General features: G+C 35.9%; 2 protein-coding genes across 7 annotated transcripts in view; one reads left to right on the top strand and one right to left on the bottom strand.

Moving 5' to 3' along the window:
- Nucleotides 1–7152, top strand: part of LOC106099256 (kinesin-like protein KIF2A) — a 40679-nt gene extending 33527 nt beyond the window's left edge. For all 6 annotated transcript variants that reach the window (XM_013277729.1, XM_013277730.1, XM_013277732.1 and 3 more), the window contains 4 exons: nt 255–480; nt 1202–1313; nt 1748–1922; nt 3323–7152. In XM_013277729.1, coding sequence (XP_013133183.1) covers nt 255–480; nt 1202–1313; nt 1748–1922; nt 3323–3462 — 653 coding nt within the window. In that variant the 3' untranslated portion in view covers nt 3463–7152. The remainder of the gene's footprint in view (nt 1–254; nt 481–1201; nt 1314–1747; nt 1923–3322) is intronic.
- Nucleotides 7153–7548: 396 nt separating this feature from the next.
- LOC106099350 (adenosine monophosphate-protein transferase FICD homolog) lies at nt 7549–12073 on the bottom strand. Its single transcript, XM_013277874.1, has 3 exons — nt 10900–12073; nt 10378–10575; nt 7549–9839 (listed from the first exon to the last, which is right to left on the bottom strand). The coding sequence occupies exons 1-3, from the start codon at nt 11925–11927 to the stop codon at nt 9707–9709; spliced, it is 1359 nt and encodes a 452-aa protein (XP_013133328.1). The 5' UTR covers nt 11928–12073; the 3' UTR covers nt 7549–9706.
- Between the last annotated feature and the right edge of the window lie 487 nt (nt 12074–12560).

The following is a 12560-nucleotide window of genomic DNA, read 5'->3' as shown; positions in this document are numbered from 1 at the left end:
TGTGTATATCTTCGTTGAGGTTGTAACATCATAAATATCGTAAATAGCAGTTTTTCAGGAGAGAAAAATCTGTAGAATTTAGTTATATAGAATATTTACTTATACACTCTTTGTATACTTAATTATAGATACATTTATGTCTGATAGGCTCAAACTGTACGTCTTCCTTCCTATTCCTTTAGGGAATGGCATCAAAATAGCCAAAAAGTGATTGACGTGGTGTTAGAATTTCAACGGCGATATGTGGTTTTCAGGTATGGAGAGCGCGGAGATAAACAAATCGCTACTGGCGCTGAAGGAGTGCATCCGAGCGCTGGGCATGAAGGGCAACAACCACCTGCCCTTCCGCGTGTCGAAGCTGACGCAGGTGCTCCGAGACAGCTTCATCGGCGACAAGTCGCGCACCTGCATGATCGCCATGATCTCCCCCGCCATGTCCTCCTGCGAGCACTCCCTCAACACGCTCAGATACGCCGACAGGTATACACCGCACACCCTGCACCCTACACATTACACATTACACATTACATATTACACATTACACATTACACATTACACATTACACATTACACATTACACATTACACCGTACACCATTCACCATACCCCTACGAAGTGATAAGTGATACTTGACCGTAGTTCCGCGGGGGTACAAACAAGTCCATAGAGAGGGTTATTTAGTCGGTAATGGGAGTCATGCTAGGCTAAGTGAACACAAATGACACCAGGCATGTAGCTCCCATGCCTGACGGTGCTGTAAAGCATTTTTCTCTCTATAAAAAAATACACTGTACACTGTACACTTTACACTTTACACCACATATCGTACAACTCCTGACCGATACTCTGAATGATCAGGTATTGAATGACACTTCGTTCTTCATTAGCCGTTTAGACTATATGTAACAATGAAAACAACATAAATACGTACACATTCAAATTGAGGGTCCGATCACACAAACTCGAGTTTAGAGCAGAACAGATTTTTATGCAAATTAAATTTAACTTTATGGCGATTGTAACAAGGTTTATATTTAACTTTAGCTTTGGGAAGTTTAAGAAATCCGCGTTTTAGTCTTATTACTTTTATTTACGATAAAAATCTCTATTCTACGCTTCAGGCTGTGTACGGACCGCAATTATTAACGTAGCAGTAATTTGAAATGGAGTAGAAACACAGTGTTATGTTTGTGCACGCGCAGAGTGAAGGAGCTGGGCACGGCGGAGGGCGCGCGCGGGCGGCCGGAGTCCCCGCTGGCCGACGTCGACATGGAGCCCCCCGGCCACGACCTGGCGCAGCTGCGCTCGCTCAACGTCAGTACACACCTCACACCTCACACCTCCTACCTCTTACCTACTACCTACTACCTCCTACATATTGTCCAATTCAACACAATATATTTAATGAAACATTACAACATACTGATCTAAAGATTTCTTAACTTTACAACGATGTAATCACACTAAAGAGATATGTGTTTATTATCAATTTAAATACTTTAAAGAATATACGAAATACATAGACAATAAATACAATAGTAAGGCTGTGAAATCTATACAGAAAATTAAAATTAGAGTGTCTGTATGTAATATCGAAAAAAAAAACTATTTTTCCCGAACTTCGTGTATTTGCATAGCTAATAACGGAAATCCGTATTTTTTTGCAAAAAAATAACAGGCGACTAGTATTATGTAAATGCAGTGATTTGAGTATTTTGGATACAGTGTGTAATGGTGATGTGATGCAGGAGGGCGACATGTCTGCGGAGATGTTCACGTTCCACGAGGTGATAGACGAGCTGCAGCGCGCGGAGGAGGAGGTGCTGGACAACCACAAGGCGGTGGCGGACTACCTGCAGCACGCGCTGCAGCGCTGCTCGCAGCTGTTCGCCATCACTCGCGACGTCGACTACGACCAGGACGGTGAGCCTCGCCTCGCTCCTCACATCTCACATCTCCACACATCTTACATCTCACATCCCCTCACATCTCACATCTCCTGACATCTCACATCTCCTCACATCTCACATCCCCTAATATCTCACATCTCCTGACATCTCACATCTTACACAAAACATCGCACCTTTATTCATAAAAATTATAAACTCAAAATGTATGATTTTTGAGTTTTTGTCATAAACGCCATTTTCGCGAGAAGAATACAACTAATTCAACACTCGTCGCAATATAATGAAAATAAAAGAGATAGCAAGTCTTTCTCTCTCATCTCAAGTCTCCTGTGTAAACATGACTTTAAAAGCAATTACATAAATACATACATTTTGAGTTCTTTTTATGAATAAAAGTCGTACCTTCATCATTTGTTGTAATGAGTGCTTCCATGGTTTCAACTAAATTGTTGTTCAAGTCCAAAAGTCGTTGTAAACTCAATAGTACTTATACTTAGAAGTTATATCAAATCTTAAATTATGTTTAACTTGTAATAAAGTATAAGTCTTATTTGATACGTTATTTGGAAGTGGTCTGTAAAGGACTATTGGCAGGTTTTGATTTTTTATTACAATATGCAAATTCTCATTTAATCATATATGATGTTAGTAAATACGATAGAATTATAATAATAACAAATTTTGATCTGGAACAACGATTTGGCACAATCCATAGAACCACTACTAGAATTGTTTTTCAGTAGATTTTTAGTCAAAATTAGTAGCTTTTAGATTTAAGCTTGTTTTTAATGTATCGCTTTTTTAGTTATCCTTGCTATTCCCTTTATGTTCTTTTTATTATAGCACATTGCACGTTTAATGTAAGCCGGCTTGTGTATGTGTGTTGTATGTGTAACGCATGTCCGTGTGCGGGTCAGGGCTGTCGCCGTGGCGCAAGCGGGCGAGGGCGGCGCGCGCTCACCACACGTGGTGGAACAAACTAGGTCTGATTGTTATCGCCATCGCCATCGCCAACGTCATCGCCGTCGCCGTAACCCGCTCAACGCCAACGCTAACTCATTTATCTGCTTGGAATTTAGCGTTAAAGAAATTGACATTTTTCAAGTTAATTAAAATTAATTGTACAAGATTTCGAGTTCGCCTCTTAACATAATGTAGGCGTAATTGCAAACACTGATTAACAAAGGCAATTAAAAACATATTTTTACATTGATTTACATGGTATGGGTGTACTTAGTGATTGTGTTTTAACTGTGATAATAAAGCTTCTTTCAAATAGTAAAAACTATGCAATTAAAAAAAATGAGAATAATATAAATTAAAAATGTTTTTGTTGATTAAGAAAATAAACTTTACTTCGGGAGTCACGTAAATGTTTATCGGATGCTAAAAGTATGTATATATCGGTTGCAGCGTACGCGACGCAGTGGGAGGAGCTGCTGAACGAGCAGCTGGTGGTGCTGGCGCAGTCGCGCGACCTCGTCGCCAAGTTCCGCGCCAAGATGCAGCAGGAGGAGCACATGTCGCGCCGCATCCAGCCGCGGCACCACTAGCCGCGCCCTCCGTCTGCCACTGGCGCCCGGCACCTGCCAACTGTCGCCCGGCACCTGCCGCCTGGCACCTGGCAACTGTCGCCCGGCACCAGTCGCCCGTCGCCCGTCGCCGGTGTGCGAGCTCCGGGCGTAGCGCGACGCGGCTCCGAGGGCTTGACGCTACGCTTACTTTATTTATTGATTTCTCTTGCATAGGTTTTATGTTAATGGTAATTTGTATGAACAATTAGTGAGTTTGTTTCGGCCTACGAGCGCGGCTGACGGTGCCTGCGCGTGTGACTGACGACACACGTGTGTGACTGACAACGCCCGCGTGTGACTGACATTGCCGCATGTGACTGACAGAACACGCGCGTGCAACCCGCGCTCGGCTCTAAACACGATTTGTAAATTCGCCATTGCTTTTCTAATTTCGCCGTCATCCGAACAGAACGGACCGCGAGGTAGTTACGGGGACTGTTTTATAACTGTTTTAAAGCGTGACTTGCGAGTCTTCTAGTGCCGACTGAGTTTGTGTGACATTTCCAAATCTGTCAGAAGACTTGATGTAGCTGGTCTACTGGTGACTGGATTGCTGGAACGGATAATGTAACTCGGGGACTTGAGTAGTTCTCGCTTCGATTTGACGTGTTTTTTTGTTTGACAAAGAATTTCCTGAGACGATATTTCCTATAGAGATGTAAATGTAATAGTGTCGTCGGATGCGGCGCGTAATCGATGTTATTGAATCGTTTGTAAAAATCGATTTAAACGTCGCCGTGTCTAATAAACAAATCCGTTCAGTCTGTAAGTTTCTCGTTAGGTAAATAACTACTAATAGATTATTAAATAAATAAGGCCCTATATATAAAATTTTGTGTAAATCTGTGTGACGATGTTTCTTTAACAATGTTATCGCAATTTTTTTTTTAAATATTTCATATTAAATATTTAACATTATAAGTGTTTCCTAATTTCCTAACTCCAATGCATTTAACTTCGCTAAAGGCCTATTTGTCAAATTGTAGATATTTTTTAAATTAGCTGGTGAATGTTTGAGTACAAAGCGACTGCGGCGCGTCTGTTTTTTCATGAAAAAAATTATTCCTTATATCAAATCAATACTCGTAATGTTGTGAGAATGAATTAATGTACTTGTGATTTATTCGATGTATTTGTTGAAGTGTTACTTTTACGAGTCGCTTGTTATCTATTGTTGAGATTTATGAAAGATACCTGAGAGGTTATTTAGCTGTGAGATTTTGTCGCTTTTCCATAAAATGATGTAATACAAAACTATATTGTGAGAAATATGTTTGTTAGCTAAAACTGTTGCTCGGAGTTAATTTAATATTCGCGATTAAATTCTAATTTACTTGCGAATTATTTCCTCTTGAAGAATTCTTCGTGTTTAGATTGTAAAGTTAGACGAAACGAACAATATTTAAATTATTGTTTTAGTTGCGTCGAAAACTTGTTAAATTGCACTTTCCTGATAGTGGGCCTATTTGATAAGGCCCGGTTCTTCTGATGTTTTTAGTCAATTTAGAAGGTCGACTTTGTTTAATATTTGTACTAACTTTTGATATGCCTTGTTTCAATCCAAAGCCTTAACCATAGACAATTCATAAACTCGACAATTACAAATTAATTCTGATGACTTTTTCAATCTTAAACCTTATTAATATTCTAAATGCAAAATGGATGGATGGATGTTTATTACTACATATCTCCATAACGGCTTAATTTATTTCGCTGAAATTTTTTTGAGATATAGAACATAGTATTGAAAAACACAGGCCATAATTAACTTTTTTTTTTCATTCCGCGTGGTCGAAGTCGCGGGCGACAGCTAGAATATTACATAACCTTTTACAATAACGTCTGTGTGTTGTGTCTCATAATTTTCGCAATATAACTAGAGAAAGGAAATCTTGTAATGGCGGCCATATTGGAATTTGATATATAGATGCATTTTTTTAAATTTCAGCGTTGAATTGAAACGAGGTATATAAGTTTGTAACGCACGGCTAGAATAAAATAAAGATATATACGTTTTTTAATTAATCGCAAATCCATCGTAATAGAGAATTTGTGTGTATCCTAACTTTTGCGGTGATTTCACATTTTTTATATAAATAACTGGTCCGTATAGACGCAGTCGGAACACGTCCTTAGTATATCTAGATTTAGAATAAGTTAGATATTAACTGAATGAAGGATGTTTGTGTCGGACCTACACTGTTGGAGCTTTATTTGTACCCATTTGGATGTGGCGGCCATTTTTTTTTTTGGAAAATTTGACTTTAAATGTACTTTAAAATCTACAGTTACGAATTAGTGTGATCAATACTAAATAGTAAAGTGGGAGTTAATATAAGAAAGTATTCAAATGTGATAATATTAGAGAGGTTAACAAACTCTAAATTGCTTTAGTAGGAACATTCATTTAATTGTCAACATCACTGCTTTGCTGTTACGCACCGGTGAAATAAATTTCTACACATGATGTATAAATATAAATGTAAAAATACACTTTTAAATCGAAATATGTATGTAAATTTAATTAATTTTCTCATATTAACAAAACAATATGTAAACCCCAAATAAGTGTATTCATATTTTGATAACTTTGACTATTTCGCTAATGAAGAAATTTTTGTTGTAGAATATCATCTGTTTAGTTGTCTTTATAACCTCAAAGAGTTCTTTTTCTAATATACTATATATCAAATCACTCATATATCTTTTGTATCAATAATTTCTTTGTTAAACAAAAACTTTGTAAAAATGTTCAAAGTTAATAATGTTGGAAAAGTACTTTACAAATTAGAGATATTTGTCAAGTATTTTTCTAGTGATTTACCAGTGTTTTTCAGATAGCATCATTTGCTTTTTATACCCTAAACTTTTGAATACAGATGTGAATGCATGTTTATATAAATATCAAATATTTCATTCTGCCAAGTATTTCTGTGGCCATTTTTGTTTGCTGTGTAATTTAACGAAATAAAAATTTTAAGACTGCTCTATGCCTAGCTTGTTTATGGTTTTGCAAATGTCATTGATTTCAAAGATGGCGCCGATGTTAAATGTTAGTAAAATGTGCCTATAACTAGCGAGCTGTGGAGACCTCAACACGAACGGACACGAACGTCAATTCCATTGATGTTTTTTAAACATTCAAAGATTTAACTATTTCATTGTGCGGAAAATTATTGTTCGAAAAGAGTTCTTGCCTTTTAAAAGGAGTTGACGTTGTTGAAGGGAGGGGCGGGAATACACATGCCAGTAAAATGCATTAGCACATTCCAGTACACGAAAATACCCCTTCAACTTACAGCGTACACAAGCCTGTAGCTTGTACGTGCAAGCCAGCTACTGGCATCTGTATCCCCGTCCACAGGACACTGCAGCTTGTGAAGTTTAGATAGTGCTTGTTATTGGTCCTCTGTATCAGAGGGGCTGCGGCTGCGTGCGCCGCTGTTTGCACAGAACGATAATCTCTCTATTATAATACGTACGTAATACGACTAATACGATGAGAGTTCGTCCTTGCCTTGGAATGAATTTAGTTTTGTATGAGAATGTTGCGGCGGAGGGAGCGTAGGAGCGAGGCGCGGCGGCGGATCGTCCTAGTTGAAATGCTTTATTGTAATAAAACATATTTTAACATCGCACATTATAATAAATTAATCGAAATTGACGAAATACATTGTTTTATTTACCCACAACTTTTATATGAAATTTCATAATGTTCGCTACACGCCTTCAGTTTAACAGAAAAAATATTAATTTGGATGCCAGATTTTTTTATTATTATTAAGGTTATGAAAGATCACGAATTTGAGGGTTTAAAACCAAAAGTAGAGGCAAAACATTTAAGAAATTCAATGACTACAAAGGGAACAGTATTTTTTCACCGGCACCTCTCTCAATGCTAAATTGACGGATTTTAAAATAAATCTATTTATTTGCTTTTATTACATTGTATTCGATGTGAAGAAAAATCATGCAAAAAAACCTTCGTGAGATTGCAAATTTTTTTAATCTAATTGATAGACGCAAAAAGTCTTAACGAAAAATAAGACATATTTTCCTTGGCAGCATTTTATTCAAATGTGATAAGGTTTTGTACTAGAATCAACAAAAATGCACAAACAGTACAAAGTATTTAGGAAGACAGTAAAATTAAATAAATGGAAATGGAATTTAAATGTAAATTTAACGGGAACACCTGCTATTTTTATATATCACCACTTATACTTATTTATGGTGAGTTCCAAACTATAGACTAACAAGGATATCTGAACCGTTGGGCGGAAGTCAAATTAAATTGTCACCTCACTTGCGCCATCTTGTTAACATAAAAGTGTCTTTCGTACTGTAGCTGTCATGTCGTTTTCTTTTAATTTTCTACACTCACGTAGGTTATACACATTTTCTAGAAACTATCAGTTTTAGCAGCACATCAATACAGATATCCTTGTTTAACTATACACTATATAATACACTACAGATAATGAAATAAATAACATAAGGTATCACAGTGTATTAAGATTTACAATTTCTACATTATTTTATACATGTATACTAGTTGCACACTTTTGACTAAACTATGCCCAACTGTTGTGCGATTGTCGGTTGTTTCGCAAATTCAATTGTTTAATTGCACAATTTAAAATCGAGTAATGTATCTTCATATTATAGGAATAAAAGCGCGACTGAACGGTTGTGCGATAGTTTAGTCAAAGGTGTGCGCTTTTAGAATACTTTAAATGAACTTGATGAAATATCTACAATTCACACTAATTATATTGATAGTTATAAAAAATTCAAATTGAAAAATTATTTACAACACTGAAGAGAACTTAAATAAAATTTAAATAATAATTTCTTTGGTTAGAATAAGTATTCATGAATAATTTCTATATACACATGTCTATATGAAGTTAAAATAATAATTGAGGCAGAAACCAACATTTAAAATAAATAATGTGCCTTAAAGCAAATAATCCACCATTTTTATATATGTGTTTATTACTATTTACTATAAATATATAAAGAACACTGTCCAGTAGGACAATTGTTAAATAAATACAGACAATTTACCACACAATGAGAAATAGCACCTACAAAACTACGAAATGAAAGAAAACCAAACATTTTTACATACAAAAATTACATAATTGAAATAATCCTAAAGACAAAACTTCATTGAAATGCGTTTTTGTATAATTTTTCATTGAATTAAACATGCTACAAAGATTCCTGCCCGCCTGCAGGCAGTATCGTCCAATATACATTTTTTTAGTAGCAAGTAGCATAAAACATTTTATGTCTATTTAATAATTCAATTGATGGAAGATATTAAAAATGTACCATGGTAGAGTCCGGCTAGGCCAGTGGGGACGAGCCCTTATGTTCCATAAGTTACAATTTCTCTTTTTCAATTTAAGTATGGTGTACATGATTATTATAACAAATACTGTTTGTTTAAACTTTCGTGAGACATTATACTATATTATTTATAACATATCGCGTCGCGACGGTCACGACGTGATAGCGAATAAAGCCGGCATCCACTCACCCTGAAGAAGGACCCCCTACGGGTTTGAAACTGGTCGGTGCCTACACCGAAAGTTCCCACGTGAGTTTTAGCCGTGTTATAAATAATATAATACGGATTGTATTAATTACTTAATTGTAACCCTTGTTAACTAAAGTATAGTAGAATTTTCCACACATTTAAACAATTTTAGAGAACCTCGTAACACATTTCTTAGAAAATACTAATTAAACTTCATGACTTTGTCACCATTTTAATCGACATTGATTCCTAAAACCTTAACATGATTTCTATACCCTTAAATGTCAAATACTGACAAAATCAGGCTAAAACCAATAAAAGCATCTTCATACTTTCACAATCAGATAAAAGAAACTTTACCCCTTAAAATATAACAATTTGATTTATGGTCAAATAGTGAATCGACATTTAAATATGCAACGTCTTATACAGTAAAGCCACCCTTAAATTCGGACAGACGTCATAGTTTTATTGGATTTTGTAGTTTAAGTGTGGTTTTATCGTTAAAAGTACTGTTACTTATAGAATTGTTGTTTCAGTGTTCGTCCGTTACACAAAGCATTAATAAGATAACCATCACTTTCAAAATAACTGAACAACAACAAACATACTTCTATTTAGACTCTCACAGTAACATACTTGACTTCATACAATCTACTTGTCCATAGCACCTGGTCATAGGAGGTCATCTTCTAAACCCTCTCCGGACAATATGTGAGGTTCTCCGATAGCACGTACTGTATGGCTGTACTCACTCGTAGCCCATAAGTACAGGTTTAAAGTACGCTCCGTGCATTGCGCTATGAATCTGAAATACAAGAATAAGATTGTACAGAAATGTGGATAGAAAATTTTATACTATAAAGCAAATCGGATATATGATCAAATATTTCATTTAAATGTATGGTAAATGAAGTGTAAAACTTGAAAAAATAATTTTGAATAACTTTTACTAGCTTTTACCCCTAACACCGTCCGAGCGAAATTATGAAAAAAACCTTAATTAGTTGCCTATATGTTCTTCCTGACTATTTTATACAGCTGTGCCAAATTTAAGGGTCAAGCCAAGTTCTCCTATGTATCTCCAATAGTAACAACCATCCACATTTTTGCAATCTCACTAATCTTACTAATATAAATGCGAAAGTTTTGATGGATGGATGTCTCTTAGAGTTTGTAGCATAAACTGAATGGATCTCGATAAAATTTGGCATAGACATAGAGGATAGTCTGGATGTACACATCGGATACTCACTTTTGTTTTATTTAATTCCACGGGGATGGAATCGCAGGCGAAAGCTGCTTTATATTGAAGTATATATATTATTTATTTAATATTTTCAAACCTGACAAATGGTCTAACATCACCCTCGTTGGCTGCTTGTAGATGCTGGTAGTAAAGATGGCGGTGTTGCTTGACTACAATGACGGGTGGAAAGCCAGCCTGCATTAACAGCAGGTTCATCAGCAGCCGCGACGTGCGCCCGTTTCCATCAACGAATGGGTGGATATGCACCAATTTGTAGTGTGCCAGAGCAGCATACCTTAAAACAAATGATGAAAGTTATGATCTTGCTAAAAGAATATGATAGAGACATGTTTGTATGCTAGAGGCATTGTCCGAGAAGCGCTTGATTTTTGCCATCTTCAATGTTTTACAGTAAATAGCAAATAGAATATAATCAGTCAGATGGTAAAATAAACATGCATTTTATGATATGAAATGAAGTGTCAATTTCATATTTATTAAATCAGAAAATAGTCCTGTTTTGATTTCTAATAACAGTTAATATTCTTTTGCCAAACTATTAACATTGGAAGTTTTAATGTCACTTTACTTTCATTTGGAAATAATTGCAAACACTTACCTAACAGGATGCAAGTCCATTGCATCTTCAGAGTTTAGCCAGTCAAGAAACTGTCTCATTAGGCTAAGTATTTCTGATGGTCCCGGAGGTATGTGGCCTCCAACATAAACTTGAGTTCTTCTAAAATGACCTCCTTCGATTGGATCTACATGTCCCAAGACTCTTTTGTGTATTTCTAGAATATCTCCCATAGTGATCTCTCTTAATCTATACAGTAATGTAGAATTTATATACTTCATAGCTGCATCCAGACCTAGAATTTCATTGTGCTCATCTATACTCTTCCCTTCCACTGCAATTCTTGTCTCCAACACACTCCGAGTCTGCTGCAAGGTCATTGTGTTCCCTTCTATGCCAACTGTATGATAAATATGTTGGAAATAGGCCTCTTTTTTAGCCCTTCTTAATGCTGAATTATTTTCTGGTATAGATAATAACGCATCTCGTTTTTCATCTATTTTACGTAACATTTCTCTGTCTAGGTTTTCAACAATGCTCGCTGTACGCTGTCTATTTGACAATGCACCGCTGTGCTCAGGGAAATTTGTTAATGCTAATGTATACAACTGATCTGCCTTAACTACATCTTTTTTTGTATCCTCTAAAAACTCACCGTAATGGTTTAATATGTCTGCGTGTTTTGGAGACAGCGCAAAAGCGTGCTGGAAGAGTTTTAACGCCTTATCAGTCTTACCATTTTTCTTCATTTCTAATGCGGCGTTTAAAGATACGACCGCTTCCGCATCCCGAGCCTTGTCAACACGTTTGACTGGCGGGGTCGGTGATTCATCGAAGACTGGTCCTAAATAATTTCCATACAGACCCTCTGGTATAGGAGAGAAAGGTTTTATTAACTTTACCTCATAGTTGAGCAACTTGTGAAATGAAATTACAACTGCCAACGTGCACACTACACTGGACAATATTAACACCGTTTTACATCGATCTAAAATCATTTTTGGGTGTAATTTACTACACTGAACGCACTTCATCGTTTCAGTTTGCTGCGCCCTACCTATCAATAACATGGTTACTGAGAACAGCGAGGAGTTTCCTAATCGCAGCAATAGGTTTGCAATACTGTGTACATAATTCAAAATTCATCGTAAATTGCAAATAAATCATTAAAAGCAAATCCAATCCAAACACGTAAGAACATTTCTGACAGATAACAGATGGGACTAATGTCAAAGTCAAATTAAGCCATCACTTGTCAAACAGCACTTCAGCGTTACATTTCACGCATTTTACAATAAAGATCTTTTAAATGCATATTTAAAAATGTAATGACATTGGTTACTGATCACTTTTAAAAATAGATTTTTTCTTTTAATAAAAAGTTTAGTATCTTTGATAATTTGATTTGATTCACAAAAACACAGCGTTCCCACACACAATAAGAGTTCACTCTTCACTTTATACGAGTAGTAATTTGAAAGTAAAGTAATGAACTTTTGATATTTCTAATATTTAACAACCATTCTATTTTTTAAAATAAATCAGATCCCTATTCTATTTTTTTACTTTTTCTATTTTATGACATAGTGATAGCATTTTAATTGATCTGTACTAGAAGAATGAACTAATGAATACTAGAATTCCACTGGTCTCTATAATTCAAAATAATAGTTTTAATTAGTTGCATCAAGTATATCGAATAT

Source organism: Papilio polytes, unplaced genomic scaffold (genome assembly GCF_000836215.1).
Source record: "Papilio polytes unplaced genomic scaffold, Ppol_1.0 DF824135.1, whole genome shotgun sequence".
In the NCBI taxonomy this organism is placed as follows: Eukaryota; Metazoa; Arthropoda; class Insecta; order Lepidoptera; family Papilionidae; genus Papilio; species Papilio polytes.
This window is presented reverse-complemented; position numbering and strand designations above follow the sequence as displayed.

Bases quoted from the DNA above. Each gene is read 5' to 3' on its own strand.
- LOC106099350 (XM_013277874.1), bottom strand. From the start codon at position 11,927: ATGTTATTGATAGGTAGGGCGCAGCAAACTGAAACGATGAAGTGCGTT. The intron at 10,576-10,899 runs GTAAGTGTTTGC...ATTTGTTTTAAG, and splicing joins ATGGACTTGCATCCTGTTAG to GTATGCTGCTCTGGCACACT. The intron at 9,840-10,377 runs GTTTGAAAATAT...CTTGTATTTCAG, and splicing joins GATGTTAGACCATTTGTCAG to ATTCATAGCGCAATGCACGG.